Below are 18,398 nucleotides of genomic sequence, written 5' to 3' on the forward strand. Positions count from 1 at the left end.
ATTGATAAACGAGGTGGTTACAAATCTGTTCCTCCCTTGATTCTTCTCTCGATTTTCTCCATAATTCGAGGGCCGTTAGTGGCGTATTTCTAGAACATAGGATGATCTCTTTATGAATATTCCATTATTTTGTAGGATATTGGAGATCCGATCTTTTTACAAATACCCATCAGTTTATGGGATATTCAAGATGCCTGTTTCAGGGAACATGTTACCCTTTAAATAGACGAGATTTACGGTAAAGTAGTCTTCTAGAACTCTAACAGAATTTGAATTCTTATTAAAGAGTCCACTAATTTTAGATGTCTACAATATCAAACATATTTTAAAGGGAAGTTTTAGCGTTGATTTGACACGTGAAAAGAACTTTTGAAACTTATGGTCTAAAACACTACTAAAATATTTGCGTAACTATAAATTATTTCATTAAGGGTAAAAGGAAAATTTTACAAATAAATTAGTTCTAATTACAGTAAAATAACATTCTCTTCATCCCGTAACTATGTTGCTCAGACTCTCCAAAATTATTGTTGCATTCGACATACACCCGACGGCAAGTTTCTAGAGTTTGAGCAACATAGCATGTCTCACTTCCGCACACAAGAAAACAAACCAGGTGAAAGATTCTCATGGAAAACGAATCCTCAATAAGAGCATAAGAAAAAAACGGTGATTATAGCTCAAACACAAGCAAGTTGGAATCGGTTGCATGAATCCTCACCGTCCATGTCGAAAGCCTGCACCCTATGTTGTTCATACTCTCCAAAAATTGTTGGATCATCTGTGTCAGATCCTCTAAAATGTACTACTTTTGGAGAATCCGACTTACACCCTGCGGAAACTTTTAAGAGTTTGAACAACATAGCCTGTCTCAGTTCAGCACAGAAAGAAAACAGAGAACTCACAAATTTGTCTCGACACTACTCAATGTATTATGATCCACAAAGTTAAATTATTTTACAGGGACATCAATGTTACATTTGCTTGTGCTTATAAATGGGAAAGAATCATCAGAACTTCAATCACCAGAAGTGTACTGATGCTATCACCAGACTATGCTAAAAAAAGAAATTGTAAAAAGTAAACTTGCACATTTTGGTCCAACAGGAGCAAAGATAGAGGACCCTTTGCAATTTCAGATTGTAAGAACAAGCCGCATATCGGCTAAACTGAGGTTGAATCATGTATAACTTTCTCCCGACAGCTAAGACCTGCAAAATACTCGTTCCATAATGGAGTCGTTAGAAAAGAGCAATGACTACTGTGCCTCAATCCCAAACTTATGCCATGCCAATAAAAGGGCAATCCGGTGCACTAAAGCTCCCGCTAGGTCCTAAGAAGGGCAAGACCACAAGGGTCTATTGTACACACCTTACCCTGCATTTCTGCAAGAGGCCATTTCCACGGCTTGAACCGTAACCTCCTGGTCACATTACAACAACAACTTTACTAGTTACTCCAAGACTCACCTTCGCTGATCTTATACCAATACTGCACCAAATAGAAACAAAAAGTACTACAAATTCTCTATATTTTCTATTAGTATATAAATATCCGATGACACCTTAGTAAATTATCCCTAAGTAAGATCAATGATGCTCGCACTCATTAAAAAAAATCCGACCAATGCATGTCGAATCCTCCAAAAGTAGTGCATTTTTAGATGATCCGTCTACGGCAATGCTTATGGAGAGTCCAAGCAACATAGACTAAAAGTCACCCTTTAACCTGAATCGGGTACATGGATCCATTTCAACTACAGTAGCAAACAAATAATAGGTTGAACCTTGAAAAGTTGGGACAAATACCTGATTAATCAGAATCAGATCCACAGTCACAAAACTCCCAATCTTCTTTTGACATGTCGATGTACTCCCTGCTACCATCTCCAAACATGATCTGTTAGGTTGGGTTGGGGCGGATGAGGGAAGAACAAGAGTTAAATCATCAGCCAAATCACGAGTATCCGGGTTACACAAGAAACAAGTCAAAGCTTCCTTACCAAATGTTTTTTGGTGACGCTGTCAAACCGTTGTACGACTCCAAAGTCCCTGGAAACATATGGTATTCAAGACCCCAGTAAGTCAACAGGACAGAAAATTGTAATAACATGAACAAATAGATGAGAAGAAACCGGAGATTAAATTGCCAACCAGTGGATAGAGTTCCCACAGAATAATCTCATTCTTCAATTATTCAACCATTTAGAAACTTCTCCAGGAAGTCAACGGGACGGAGAATGTAAAAACATGAAGAAGAAAAAATGCGAAGAAACCGAAGATTAAATGGCCAACCAGTTGACAGGGTATCCACGGAGAAAGTTCTTAGTTTCTACATTAAGAAGATATTGTCTTTGAATATCAAGTTAACAAGATTGAGATCACTTTCATACTCGGGAACCACACATATAAAATTAGTAGACAATTCCTAATGAGAAAAATGTTTAGTACAAATCTGATTACATAAGGAAAGTTATAAAAGAGACCTCAAGAAAGGTACCATCTGAAAAGAAACCATGGGATGAAAACAAATTTCTCATTACTTCTCTGAATAGAGATGAATACATGGACAATTCAAAAGAAGAAATGAATACATGGAAGGTTTCACGAAAACATCTCAACAGAAAGAAACTAAGAAATATTTCAAAAGATACTAGAGTGTCTAATCAGTGGAAAAAAGGAAGAAGCTAGACGTGATAGAAGTGGAAGTGAAAATACTAATAATCCAACCATTAAAGCTCATTATTTATGGATATTAGATGTCTAAGTGATTTGATTCCCTTTTAAATGCAGTTTCTCAAGCATATGTATGTGGACAGCTGATTTATGACTCAAATGGAGAAAGTGAAAAAGTGGAGCACATATGGAAGCTTGCGATCTCTCTCTATTTCCTAATAGGAGACAAAAAAGATACTACAAAATTTTATCCAAAAATGGACAAGATTTCTGTCTGATTAATTACACTACAGTAACGGCCTACAAATTCTAAACCTCAAGTTACAATTTTTTTAAAAATATTAAAAAGACACCAAGATTAGTGAAAGTAAAACAATAAGGTAAGAGTAATAGAAAACAATACTAAAGACAACATACTAAATATAATTGGCAACTCGATCACAAAATTCTCGTAGAATGAGGACCGGAAAAATTTCCATCATCCGCCAGTAGAAATTGCAAAACTTACCTATGCTAATGAAAAACATATGCAACCAAACAGACCGACATACCTTGGTTCAGAAGCGCCAATTATTCTTACAACTTGACCTATGCAGTTACGAGGATGCTGGATTCCCGGAACAGAGTCGCAATTTGAACTTCCTAAACAGGATGAGACCCGAATTAAATTAAAGAGAAGCTAACTTCAACACAGACAACTTGTAAGTTAAATGAGTATGTAACCTACCTTTTGGAGGATCTCCAGTCTGCTCATCCTGAATTAGAAGAGAAGAAAAGGTTTAATAAGTCTAATATCGGGAGAACAGATATGGTAATACAAGTATCTGAACATGATAAAGTACGACGACGAAAGGATGCATGTGAGAGTGTAATGAACCCAAGGCATGGAGTGTGCGAGTGAAAGACTTAAAACACACCAAAGCGACCCTAATCTCACACTTGGAGTGTAAAGAGGACCTTGAAACACAACAAGGCAGCCCCTAAATACACTTGAAGGGCGCCTAGCTCCTAAAGGGCATTTTGGACATTTTGTATTTTATTTGTAACCTAGTATAAATAGAACATTGTAGGGCTTTTAGACTTAGATTATTCATGATGTTGTAAGTCTTGAAACACAAGTCCTCTCCCTTTGGAGGCACAAAACCGAAACTAGGCATAGAGAGTGTGGATTCATTCTTGTTGATCTCATGGCTTGGAAACGTGATGCTTGGGAGGTGGATTCCGACCTTGTGTCTTCGTAAGAGATAGGTGAACGTCGTGTGTGGTGTTAAGGGTCCAAGAGTGGAATATGCTCTTGGGTTCTTAAGATTATACCTTCATTAAGTCTATCTAACTATCCCTTTGTCTTATTGTAATTGTGTAGTTTGTGTTCTTGTTAATGCAAACCGTGACTTCTTGTTAATGTTCATCGTGTTCTTCATCTTGTAGTTGTTAAGCTAGGTTGTTGTTCGCTGCCAAATAAGGTGTTAAACACCTCGTATCCTTGTTACTCTCGTTATTCTTATCTTGTATTGTTGAATCCGAGTGTGGTCACCAAATAGGTCCATGGGTTCTTCAAACTAGTGGATTGTTTTGGTGTTTGTTTTGTGCTTCCTAATCTTTATTGTATCAGAAGGATACTAGAATAGCATTTGATATCGCCTCTTTGGAAAACAAAACGTAAGCAGCTCATTTGATCTGTATCCATCAACGGAATTAAAGGCAGTAAAATGGGAGAAAATATGAAGGAAATAATCAGAGATAATTACCAGCATATGGGTATCCATATGTTGGTCTTGGAAGGAAGTGAAAACGAGATAAGAAACTTCTTTTTAGTAAGTGTAAACTTTAGTGGGGAAATATTCCCAGTGTAATCCTATCAAACAAGTAAATGGGCTTGAGGGAGAATAATTTCGTCTTGTTTTCTCTTATTTTCCGCTTTGGACATATCAAAGTTATCAGCCTTCAATTCTTATGGGAATTAAACAAGGGAGAAGAATTTCAAAACCATCTCTACCTTAATAATATCAACCTTTTGCAATGAAAATATAGAAGAGGAGACAAATCAGAGGAAAGAAAGAAGAACAAGAAAAGTAGAAAACAAATCAGAAAAGAGAGAATAAGAAGAAATAGTTGGCCTTACTCAAACCTAGAGTGCTCTGCGACTCCTTTAAACTATTCACGTGTAAATACATTTATGAAGCAAGAATAGAAACAAATTAACAAAACATTATTGACACAACTCTTATCAATTTAAGGCAAGAGCTGGCTAATTATATAAAGTGTAGAGGTACACACCTGTTTTTCAGATACAGATGCTTTCTCTTTGGTAGAGGCGGCGGCCACCTGACTAGCCACAAGCTTTAACGCAGCATCTGAAGCAGCAGCATCCAAAAAGAGCTGTTTTAATTTGTTGGGTTTACTTCCCAGCTTTTGCTTGCATTCCGCAGCCCCACAGTGGCACTCTTCGTCTGCACCAAATTGAACAAACCTGCTAAACTTGTTAGACAAAGGGCAAAGGCATACTCTGAGATATCAGACTGCTGACTGAAAAATGCTCGAATGACAGAAAACAAACAAAACAAAATTATTCAATGTCCATACTGATAATCGTAGGTCAGTTGCTCGCCCTTTTTAATGTCACGTGTTGCAAAAATGCCAATTCTTGTCTCACCATCAATCATCCTGAAAATATGATTGAGCACGAAATAATAAATGACACAATAGGTTGATATCCCTAAGAAGAAGGTTTGAATCTCAGAGAATTACAAATTTTAAGCAAATGTCAATGCCGTTTACATACCATCTTTGCATCTCAGTATTTGGACAACAGCTATGATTGATGTATCTGGATTTGTTTCCCTTGTAAGTGGCATCAATAACCATGTCCCTATTGATCTCACACAAGTAAAAATTCTTTTCGCCACTGTGCTTCATTTTCCAAAGTCTCTCTTCACATGTTTTGTCATCAATAACTGCAGTTGTAACTTGCTAAATTAAGAGCTCAGAATGAACAGAACATGAATTATTCTTTATATTAAGCAAGAAACTGACAGACTTCACCTTCGCCAACATACTCTATGACAAACGCTTTTTTCTTGATATCTTCATCTGCTAGAATCCCACAGCCACATTTCTCAGTCTACACATTATGTGCCAACAAAACTTGATTTTCATAGATGATTATTGCTCAAAAAAACAAAAAATAAGAAGAATATGAAATAAGCAATATTTCTTTACTTCTTTAAGAGATATGTGACTGAAATTAAATGCAAAAATAGATATGAAAACTGGAACCAGCCTGCACTTTTCGAGCATTTGGAATGAGAGAAACCTCAGATGCTTTGAGGGGGTCAGTAGTCCCTATATACGTGGTAAAGGTTAGGTGTTTAAGGAACCTTTTTCGTAGGTGTAATCTTGAAAATGTAAATAGTCTTGATCAATTCATTGATTTTCTTAACTCCTAGAATTATATCTAGTTATCACAGGAACACTGTAAAGTTGTTATGGTGTAGCCATTAGCATCCTCTAGATGCAAATTAACGACAGTATTCTCACTTTTACTTGATAAAGGAAATGCAAAAATAATAGATACGCCCTCCTCTTAGGTTCTTTCTAATTTTAAAGAGTGAAAGTTGACGAAAGAGTTTCTAAGTAGTAAGGATGCCGACAATTTAAAGCACCTCTGAATGACTTTAAAGTGCTTTATGATGACATTGGTGTCAAGACTGATTGTCAGTAACCTTGATTAGGGTCTTACATGGAAAGGGCATTGGCTGTTTGGTAAAAAAAATTGGCAGAACAATTTGCCAGATTCAGAAGAATGCAGACCTCTAGATCTATTAGTAACTAACTACAGGTTGTATTAATGACTTCTATCTAAAACTGCAAGCAGATAAATGTAAGCAGAAGAGAAGGTAGAAGAGTAGAAAAATAGCAACCAACAAAAGGGGAACTATCAAACTCCATAAAGAAATAAAGACCACAAAGAACATTGAAACTTATACACATCCTACCTTCATTGCTGCACAAAGGTTAGTACAGCTCACATGACAAGATACTGTACGAAGACCTTGAACTTCTTTCAATAGATCCTATTTTGGATCAGTCGCACTTCTTCTACTAGATGTTTTAGGACACATTAAAGTAGTTAACTTTTATCACTAGATATGAAACTCCACTTAAAAGAAAGGAAAATGAAAAACAAATTAAGCATGCTTGAAGGCCTTTTAAACTTAACTAGACCAAACATACTATGAACAAAACCAAACATATTACGAACACATAGTTGTCCAAGCTTTCCCGGGCCTCATGTGGACAAAAATATCTACATACATAATATTAGTTTGGTTTCCTGCCCAACTATCTTAAAATGAGGTGTACCATTTATGATATATAATACCCCCTCTGCCAAGTTTTGGTCTAATTTCACTTCCCAGGAGTCCAAAGAACATAATACTTTGACTTAGTTTTTCAAATGTATTTTGCCTTCATTTTTGAAATGGAAGGAATTGCAAATGAGAGTACTTCTGTGCAGTTTATAAGTATCTAAATTTCATTTCAACAGGCAACTAATTTATGTCTGAAGACTGAAATCAATCAATCAGCCAATTTGACCCTACAAAAATGATAATGTCTATATTTTAGGATGGAAGGCCTACCCATTTTGAATTGCACAATTATGTGTGTCAAATTTTGTTTTCACTGGCCAAAATTGTGTGGGGCACTTGAAACTACAAGTAACAGCGATTAGACATTAATAAAGGCAAGTCAGATGCATTAAAGCTCCCGCTATGCACGAGGTCCAGGGATGAACCACAAGGGTGTACCATATGCAGCATTTCTCCAAGAGGTTGTTTCCACGGCTTGAACCCGTGACCTCCTCCTGGTCACATGGCAGCAACTTTACCAGTTACTCCAAGGCTCTCCTTCATTGTTACACGTTACAAAAAAGATTATATTAGAAGATTCACTGACACATTATATTTAAATGTTGAAACTTGTAATCACTTTTATCTATTTAATTAACTTTTCTTATAATCAAACCAACCTGAGATATAGTACAAACAGTGGTTGCTTGTTAACTAACAACTTTTGATTACTGCCAAGACTAGCTTACCTAATGCATTCATGATTTTGCCAAATCATTAAAAAAACAATGTTCCCAAACCATATAAGATATTTTTTACCAGCCTCAAAGAGACAAGTTTTATGTTTGTTCAGATATTGATTGATCGCTTTTTCATCAATCCATCATTATATAATGTGCGACTTCAATCGGCTTCTAGATCCCAGCACTTCTTTTCACATGAGTAAGCTTAGCAAACAATGATTAACTGGAAAAAAGACAAACAAAAAAGTTTTTCCCTAAGTTAAGGGAGAGGGAGAAAAGGGGGCAATGCAACATAACTACTTATCGAAGAATGTACCTCTTCAAAGTTTAAGAAACATCTGGTTCTAAGCAAAGTACTTTGGTGTTCAATTGTCCAAAAAATGAAAATGATGTACAAGAGGAAAGAATAGTCCACAAACTCTTACAAAAGACAATGAAACAACTAATAACAACAAGGTCATAAATGATACAGAACATGATTACAAGCTGTCAAAATACCCGCAATAACATTAAAAAAAACATTAGTGACCTTCAAATACCCGCAATAACTAACATTAGTCCAAATATCTGTGTTAAAAGTTAATGTGCATACCTTCACTATTTTCATCTTTTTCACAGGACGCTGATGGAATGGTTTATTCAGACAAGAACTCCCACATTTACATCTCGAGGAGCAGCTAGACCATAGAATGCTACAAGAAAGGGAAAAGTTAGATACTAATAGCCCACGACTTTAAAGATGGTTTAAATGTCACAAAAGATGCTGAATGTAGTATCTCTTTTGTGCCTCAGGTGCTACTTTGTAGGATTAAGGTTTGCATAAGATTTTTCCAACATAATCTCACATTTTGGTGCACCCGTGATAGGATGATTCCATAAATTATCTGAGAAAGTCTGGCCATTTTACTTTTGAGAGGGGGGAACAATTGTTGTCTGGGGATAACTTTTTGCTGGGTAAACACCTGTTATGACACAAAGTATTAAGGCACCATCCTCTTCTTTCTTTTACCCAACTGAATCCTAGACTTTCCGACATCCCCTTTAATCAAAGTCCAGCTTTCCTCCAATCATATCATCCCACCTTAACCCTTACAGCTTACAGCATAGTCAAAAGCTGCCTCCCTCCCCATTGAGAACACCCCACTCTTGCCAACACCATACTCAAAGATTAAACCACCACCACACCATGCAAGCCCTCCCGTCTCCCTTCTGTCCCGCTTCCCCTCCCGTATTCCTACCAAATTACTCAACCCACACTAAACTTCTCCTTTTCTATCCCCCTTCCCATTTCCCCATTCATCCTTCCATGTGAATTGACTATTTATCACCTTTCTTCTCTTTATCTTTTCTAGGACTAAACTCTTTCCTTTTTCTCAGGCAACCTAAGTTCGGAAAAGGGCCAAAATTACCCTCGAACTATTTGAAACAGTTCAATATACCCACCATTTGTTTTTGGTACCAAAACTACCTTCGCAGTCTATGTAAGGGACCACAAATACCCTTAATTTTAACCTCCTTGTCACTGCAGCTGACTTGGCAATCTAACCGGGTTAAATGCTATCATGGGTATGTAAAAGGATTGTTGATATTTCATTATCTGAGGTACGTACTTGTTTGCTACATATTTTTGCCTATATTAATCCTATTTGAGTTTTGCTGATAAAATCATAAGAATGCTTGTAATAATTTATAATTGGCAATAGCGACCTATGGAAAAGGTGATATTAACATCAGTGTAGCACTTGTTATATATAATCTACTCCTATTTATAGTAACAAAATTAGCTAATTTATCAATGCCCGAATAATTATTTGGATTGACTTTCAATTGGTTAGCAAACAGGGTTGAGAAATATCAAAATATACGGTTCATCATCAATCAGTAATCGTGTTGTCAAAAGCAAATAGCATAAAAAACCTCTAAAGCGTGAGTTTTAATGAAAAAAAGTCGCAATGGGAGAACATTTAAATATATATATGTTTAGTCCAAGAAAAATAATAATTATAAGAATTAATAACAAATATATGGACAAAAAAATGAATTTTCTTAAATGATAAAGTGAAATATCAATTGTTTAGTGTCACATCTTTAGGAAACACTCATTCACAAGAAAAAAATTGTCTTAGAACCTTGATGACACTGAAGCGCACATTAAGCGAAGCAAAGGGCTCAACATGTTTTGAGACTCGCTTCAAGGGCTTAAGCACGCGCCTTTGACAACACACTAAATCAATGTTAGAGAATTTATAACCATTAAAATTAAAAGCAATCAATCCACTACAATATTTTTTTTTGCATACCGGGGGTCAGGGGAAGTCATAGAGTCTTACGACATTGCTTTAAAAATCGGTGAATAAAGTTTTTTCAAGAAATGGTAGAAGGAGAATATAAAATTAGGGTTCAACAAGAAATAACAAAGCATCTATTTAAAAGGAGAGAATTTTTTCTATGTTGGACTGCTTAGGTGAACTGTTATGTCAGCACCTATTCAGCCCAATTGGATTACCAAGTCAGCAGAAGTGGCAAGGGGTTAAAGATAAGTTTATGTTCTTCGATTGATGGATAGTGGTAATGCGGTGATGAAAATAAAATGTTGGAACAATTGTAACATCTACAAATAAACAAACAACAACATACCCAATGTACTCGCATAAAGTGGGGTATGGGGAGGGTACGTGTACGCAGTCCATACCACTATACCACTACCTCAAATGAGGTAGAGAGGATGTTCCTGATAGACCCCGGCTACAGCAAAAATTGTAATTAGCATCCGTGATATTAACATGGTGAAAACTCTCTCCCTTTAAATAGATGTTTTGCTCTTCCTTGTTGAACCCTAATTTTAGATTCTTCTTCTACCATTTCTTGAAAAAGCTTTATTCACTAATTTTTGAAGCAATGACAAAAGACTCTGTGACTTCACTCGACCCCCGTATGCGAAAAAATGTCATTGTGGATTGATCGCTTTTAATTTTGACGTATGGTTATAAATTATCTAACATTGATATAGTGTTGACAAAGTCGTGCTTAAGCCGCTAATGTGAGGCTCAAAACATATTGAGCGAAGCTTAATGTGCGCTTCAGTGTCATCAAGGTTCTAAAATAAATTTTTTCTGGTCAATGAGTGTTTCCTAAAGAGACAACACTAAACAATTGATATTCACTTTATTATTTAAGAAAAATCAATTTTTTGTACATATTTTTGTTAGAATAAATTCTTATAATTATTATTTTCTTAGACTAAACATAAATATATTTGTATGTTTTGTCCAGTTGTGACTTTTTTCATTAAAGTTCACACTTTGGAGGCTTTTTGTGTTTTTTTACTTTTGATAACATTGATTGATGATGCTCTGCATATTTTGATATTCCTCAATCCTATTTGCAAACCAATTGAAAAGGTCAATCTAAATAATTATTCAGGCATAGATAAATTAAATTAGATAATTTCGTACTATAAATAGTAGGAGTAGATTATATATATCAAGTGCTACAATGATGTTAATATCACCTTTTCGATAGGTCATTATTGCCAATTATAATTGTAACTTCTACAAATGAAAAATTAAAAAAAAAATAAAAATTAGTAGATCAAAAAAGCAAAAGATCACGTCAAGGGTCTACTTGGAATAAAAGGTCGTAGCATGCAAAACAATGATGGGATATCTGGTTATTAACCAAAAATACCAAACATGTGACTTACCAAATAATCCCATCCATTATATCTCCCATACAATCCTTCTTTTTATCAGATAAACGTACTTTCATTCATAAAGATTGCTACACAGTTGGCCATATACAAAGGGTATACCAAAAGCAAAGAATTTACAATAATAAATGATTCTCTACAAACTCCATTCAATCTCCTATACAAATTGGAGTTTTATAGGTGCACCAAAAGAAAATAAGGGACCGGATGCTACTCCTCGATGAGAAAAAGCTCAATTCTACCCCTAAAAAAATCTCCTATTTCTTTCTCTCCACACCACCCACATCAATGCGAGTGGAACCACGTTCCAATCCTTGAGTCTTCTCCTCCCTGTCCCGCTCTTCAAACTAATCATCAATTCTTTCACAATTTTTCGCATTTCCCATGAAGTATCAAACCACATAAACACATCCCATCATAACCTCGTGGTAAAATCGCAATGAAGAAGAAGATGAACCACGTCCTCGCTCGTTTTCTTGCACACATCACCAACTGATGCAGCCAACCTTTCGTTTTCTAAGATTTTCCGCCGTCAAGATCACCTTATGCGTGGCTAGCCAGATGAAAAAACACACCTTCCTCGGTGCCTTAGGAATCCAAACAATGCTACAAGGAAAAACATCCACCTCTCTAACCAGATTCCCATAATAAGACTAGACTTGACTGAGAACATACTATTATTCCCCACCTCCCACCACAAAGCATCGGAATTATCTACTATGCTGACTTGTTTATGGAGTAAGTCCAACAATCTTTGGAACTTGTTCACCTTCCATTCATGGAAGTCCCTCCTAAATCTCATTTCCCAAAAGTCTCTCCACCTTGTGTCCCCTTAATTTGTTGTATTGTCAAGTCTCTTTGGCAAGATATTCTGTGAAGACTCAGGAAGTCATCTTTCAATAAATTGTCTCCACACCACCTATGTCCCCAAAAGTTTATTCTTCTCTATTTCCTACCTTGAATGATTTGCTTTGAAATCATCTCATCCCTTCAAGATATCCCTCCACAAACCACACCCAAAAGGCATAGCCACGTCTCTAATTCTCCATTCCCCTTCCATAGCCCCATATTTATCAACTATCACCTCTTACCAGAAAGCATTCACCTCCACCCCAATCCTCCAAAGCCACTTACTCAACAAAGCTTTGTTAAACACCCTATCCAGAGGGAAGGCATATTCCATTCAATTACAAACAGCCCCTCCATGTAATGACTACCTTCTCCTATAATGAATCTAATAATGCTAACCCACCAGTCATTCCATCAACTACTCGGACATAAAACTGAGTAAATTTATTCCTTAATAATATCTCTTACTAAATAAATTCATCTAATCCTCTTATACATCCACCAATAGTCAAATACATCTCATCCATCAAAACTAACAATTGCTTAAAAAAAGCCCAAAAGTATAGAAGGCTGGTAAGAAATCCACTAGATAACCCAAATGGACGAAACCAAAAATCCAGCGATTTACCTCCCTTTTTCCCTTCCTATGTTTAAGTTTACTGCTGGGGGAATTACACAACAAAAGTGTAGACATATCAAAGCCAGTGCAAGAATATCAGTAGACGTGTTGCTGCTATATTAGGCCCAAATCAATGTTATAAAGAGTCAATTAAACCTCTAAAAAGAAAAAAAGACATGCAATGCAACAAATTGTCAATTAGAACCATGTAATAACTTCCAATCAACAAATATATGCAGCAGATCATGAGGATATAATTTCCAAAAGTAATATGTTAAGTGTCTATCAATGTTCTGACTGATAATAAATTTTAATCTCAGTCATCCATACCTACAATCACAATCCCTGCCACACACGTCCGAAGATCCTGCTGTTGAACTGCAGGAACAAGATATACCATCATCTTCCGGTCGCCGCTTAACCTTCTTGGTGAGGTATATATCTTCAAGTAGTTAATATCGACAAAAATAGAAAAAGGAGAAAGGCCAAAAGAAGCTACAGAAAGATAAGAAACAGTGCACATCAAACAGAACAACATAATCAATTATTTTACAAAACTAAGTATAGGACTAAGATATGTTTAATTAGGAAATAAAATGTCAAACATTTAACGAACATCTAACAAATCCATGATAACTATTTCCATTGAAGGATACTACGCCTTATCCAGGTATAAGGTGTGGCTGTGGGTTGCCATTTACTCAACCAATCTGGTAGTTCAAAGTCAACAGGATCTCCAATTTCGCTTGTTAATTTGTTGAATACATGCCCCATAGCACTCTGAACAAAGAATACAAAATGCATACTGAGAAGATATTGAGATCAGAAACATAAACATAAACGCACACCAGACTTCATAAGAAGAAGCTCACGAACAATCATATAAGAATAAACTTTCAGATTCTTAAAGGATTTTTCGCTGACGCATTTCCACGATTACACTACTCAGCTTTTGCCCTTGCTAAAACAACAAAATACCAAATTTTCAAATAAACAAATAACCCAGGCAAAAGAACATAAGGAAACAGCAAATATATAATGGATCCTTCTAAGCAGGCTATGCCAATAAAAGAATAGTTAAGTCAAAAAGAATCAGAAAAGCAGATTAGGGACAAAATTTGTCTCCAACAGCAAATGATGTGTGCAGCCACAGATAGTAGACAGCAACAAGAAAGAACCTGTGTTCAGTCAGTAGTTTTTTATTATATAACTATGATTCAAGACAGCTTGCGCGCACCTCTACTAATTCCACATGGTACATGCTAAGTCTAACCAGCACAGGTAACTCTCTCCACCAAGGCTTGAGCATATGGGAAGAAATTACCTAGTGTGTTTGCCTCTGTTGGAATTTGAACCTAAGCCTCATGGTTCTCAACCCACTTCATTGACCACCAGCTAGGTGCAACAGTACTCATATTACATTGAAAAGAATCCTTATCAGAAGAACTAGTTTAAAATGACTGACATAGCACTAGAAACTGAAGCAGCACTGCTATTTGTGTGGGAAAATACTACTGGGATATCCTATTTTCTTTACCCTTAGGTGATAGTTCCCCCCCACCCACCCCCACCCACCTTTTTTTAATCACTTACTGAAGGTATTAGTGCCTTATTTACGATTTTAACATCTTTCCAAATAAATAGAGCAGAAATACAATGCCAAGAAAAAATAAGTGAAATATTCAAGGTCATCATAACAACCTACCGACACATTTAAAAGTGATAATTTGCCCATTTTGTCAATTACTTCAGGTTTTTGTAGCTTCTTTCACTCTTTTATCATTTTTCAGACTAAACAAAGATATGTGCTATGAACATATGTGTACAATACAAGGACCGAAAGAATCCACTACTTTTGATAGATCAGCTAGCAGGGCATCAATAAGTACACAGTTCCCCAACTTCTGCATATTTTTCAAATTATAATAGAACTCACTTCATGAGTAAGCTATCTCAAACAAGAAAACAACACCAAAGAAAAGACAGAAGAAAGAAAAAGATGTCAAAACCACAAACTTACTAATAAATTAGAAAAAAGAAAAAGAAACGTAAAAACAACAAAACCAAAAAAAGAACACGGGCCTTTATCACGAGAAAGAACAAATTTGTCTAGATTCAAATATGTAGCCCCATAATTGACAATGGTACAGCAAACAATATAACCTCTTTTGCAAGAAAACTGGCATGTATACTATGCTGAATTAAAAATATAAGACGGAGGATAATAGAATCAAGACCTTCTTCGTAGCAGGCATGGGCTTAGTCATTCAGTAGTAGCAACAGTCAGTCACTATAGCCTACAAGGGAAAAAACAAATGAATCAATTAGAAAGCAAAGAAGCCAATAAAAAGTGTAGAAAACAGCACAACAAATCTCCTATTGAAAATATGGTTAAAACTCAAGCTTACAAAGAAAGCATATAGTATTAGAGATTGATGGTAATCATGGTCCTTGTCATGCTTGTTGCAATTTGTGGGATGTGTTTCTGTTTGAGAAACACATACCACAAACCTATTAGTACAAATGAGTTGTCCTAAGATTTGAAGTTTGAAACTAGTACGGGAAAAATAAGCCCATATTTGGTTAACCCGCCCATCTTTTAATGGGCTGGATGAATGATATTTTAGATGAGTAAAATATGGATAGAAGTCCATATTTAACCAATATAAATATGGTAAACATGGGTAAAATATGTATAAACATGGGCTTGCCACATGATACGGATTTGTATTCCAACACCTAAGAATTCCACAATGCTTTTACAGTTGCTACGCATTAATCTATACATGATAATATATGTTATTTCAATGTTTTATTTTAATTATTAAATGAATTATAGTCAAAAAGCTTCCTATAGACTTTTGCCATGACACCAATCTCTTACATTGATACAACACTCTGTACACCTTTTTGCTAATTAAGTAATAAATAGTTTCGTTTAAGAGTGTCAATAGTACGATCCAGCCAGTTATTTTTAAAACTTTCTATCATGTCAAATTTTTGGTTATTTATCTAACAAGATTAGATATTTTGAAACCATCTTATTATATCAGTTTCTCTTTGGTGAAGGTATGGTGCGATTAATTTTTGGTATCTTTTGAATCATCATGTAAGAGTCACAAGGAAAAGTCAGAACTAAATATTATGTGATTCGGTTCCATACTTTTCCGATTTATTTTTATTAAATAGAAAACCTAATTATTCGGTATGGTTATAGATTTATATAGAATTCTTACGAATTTATTAAAAGAAGCCTAATACTCAATTAGATGATTAAGTTGATTTTTCATAGCCCATTGATACCCCTAGCTTCTTTTATGACCAAAAGAGAAAAACAAGAGAAAAAATTAATGTGTTAGAGAACTACATTAAAGTTTTAAAATGGGACGTATCATTGTCATTTCTTTGTTCGTTAAATTTTCTCATTTACTGCGTAATACATAAACTAAAACAAATGTTAAATACTACATATTAATGAGCACTTTAGTTATTTCTTTATGTTAACTAACCTGTATAGCAGTTTTTTGTTATGATTATCAGCAATGTACTTTGTTAGTAAGTAAAATTTCAGCAAAAATTACTTCCAGCTTTTACAGATAAAAATGGATAATGATCATCTTTTACCCGACCCATATTTTACCCAATCTGTCTTATACACGTGCTAACATGGGCAGGTTGCAACTCAACCCATTTTTATTCAATTCATTTTCAACCGCCCAAATTCGACCCAACTCACCCATTTGCACCACTGTTTGAAACTAACAAGAGTAGTACTCCCTCCATTTCAATTTATGTGACTTAATTGAAGTATGAGTTACATATTTGAAACAACATAAAAGATACTATAAGTCACACTAATTAACAATTTAGAATATTTAGAAACAACAACAACAACATACCCAGTGTATTCCCACATAGTGGGGTCTGGAGTCTGGAAAAATATTTAGAAAGTATTTGAAAAAACCATGGTCCGAGAAAATATAATTTAACTCTCTAAATAGTAACTAAGACACATAACTTGAAATGGCGAGAGTAATTTGTACCAAATACAAATATGTGAATTTAACATATCAGAATAAATTGTAAACAAGATTAAAAGAAAAGCATCAAAATTATTAGAAAAAAGAGGAATAATATAACATTCAAAGAAACAACTAAAAACATCTTAAAGAACTGCAAAGAAAACACATTCTCACTTACCCTCTAGCGTGACTCGAATTATCAACCTACCAGCCGACAGTAGAAGTGCTCAACCATTTGGGCAAGCCTCACTTGTCAATACTAAAATCCAATATCCCTCACCCAAAGAGAATCAACAGCATCTCACTCACCCTCTAGCGTGACTGGAACTCTCAACCTATTGGTAGATGGTGGAGATGCTCGATCACTTGAGCCAGCCTCACTTGATAATACTAAATCCAATCCCCTCTCCCCAAAGGAGGATTAATAGTATTCTCACTTACTCTCCAGCATGACTCAAACTCTCAAACCTAGCAGTCGATTGTGGAGGCGAGCAAACCACTTGAACAATCCTCACTTGTCAATACTAAATACAATGGCCCCTCAAAGGAGGATCAATAGCATTCTCACTTATCCTCTAGCGTGACTCAAACTCTCAACCCTTCTCCAACCCAAGGAGGAACAATACTGTTCCCATTTATCCTCCAGCGTGACACGAACCCTCAATTGTCATTACCAAATTGTGCTCAAACCACTTGAGCAACGCTCAATTGTCATTACCAAATCCACCCCTCTCAAGGAGAATCAATAGTGCTCCTATTTATCCTTCGGCACTATTCGAAACCTCAAATCTACCAATCGATAATGAAGGCGCTCAAACCACTTGGGAAACCCACACTAGACAATACTAAATCCAATTCCCCCACCCCTCAAACATGATCAATAATGTTCTCACTTACCCTCTAGCATGACTCAAACTCTCAACCTGGGCCGATGGTAGAGGTGTTCAACCACTTGGCCAAGCCTCACTTGTCAATACTAAATCCAAATCCTGGAGATGTTCAACCACTTGGCCAAGCCTTACTTGTCAATACTAAATCCAAACCCCACCCCACCCAAATAAGGATCAACATTATTCTCACTTATCCTCCGACATAACTCGAACCCTCAACCTACCGGTCAATGGTGAAGATACTCAACCACTTGACAAAGCCTCAATTGTCAATACCATATCCAATCCCCCCCCCCCCCAATGCCCCACCACCATTATTAAACCCCGACCACCACCCAAAGAAAGATCAACACCATTCCCACTTATCCTCAAGCATGACTCAAACTCTCAACCTACAAGTCAATAGTAGAGGTTCTCAAACACTTGGCCAAGCCTCACTTTTCAATACTAAATCTAATCCCCCCCCCCCCCCCACACACACACACTCACAAGCAATAATAGTTCCCACTTATCATCCACCATCACTCAAACCCTAAACCTAT

General features: G+C 36.0%; 1 protein-coding gene across 3 annotated transcripts in view; it reads right to left on the bottom strand.

The window, feature by feature from the left end:
- Positions 1-18,398, bottom strand: part of LOC107875209 (histone-lysine N-methyltransferase ASHH3) — a 53,086-nt gene that overhangs the window by 32,892 nt on the left and 1,796 nt on the right. Inside the window, exons 2-14 of one of the 3 annotated variants that reach the window (XM_016721820.2) lie at positions 15,182-15,241; positions 13,601-13,724; positions 13,275-13,386; positions 8,360-8,459; positions 5,718-5,796; positions 5,458-5,629; positions 5,259-5,339; positions 4,953-5,145; positions 3,403-3,430; positions 3,227-3,317; positions 2,003-2,051; positions 1,809-1,899; positions 909-1,211 (exon numbers count right to left, since the gene is read on the bottom strand). In XM_016721820.2, coding sequence (XP_016577306.2) covers positions 1,813-1,899; positions 2,003-2,051; positions 3,227-3,317; positions 3,403-3,430; positions 4,953-5,145; positions 5,259-5,339; positions 5,458-5,629; positions 5,718-5,796; positions 8,360-8,459; positions 13,275-13,386; positions 13,601-13,724; positions 15,182-15,211 — 1,146 coding nt within the window. In that variant the 5' untranslated portion in view covers positions 15,212-15,241 and the 3' untranslated portion in view covers positions 909-1,211; positions 1,809-1,812. Of the gene's footprint in view, positions 1-908; positions 1,212-1,808; positions 1,900-2,002; positions 2,052-3,226; positions 3,318-3,402; positions 3,431-4,952; positions 5,146-5,258; positions 5,340-5,457; positions 5,630-5,717; positions 5,797-7,483; positions 7,583-8,359; positions 8,460-13,274; positions 13,387-13,600; positions 13,725-15,181; positions 15,242-18,398 lie in introns of those variants that run through there. The other 2 variants (XM_047396703.1, XM_047396701.1) reach the window with 2 other exon arrangements.

The sequence above is a fragment of the Capsicum annuum genome, chromosome 1 (genome assembly GCF_002878395.1).
Source record: "Capsicum annuum cultivar UCD-10X-F1 chromosome 1, UCD10Xv1.1, whole genome shotgun sequence".
Classification (NCBI taxonomy): Eukaryota; Viridiplantae; Streptophyta; class Magnoliopsida; order Solanales; family Solanaceae; genus Capsicum; species Capsicum annuum.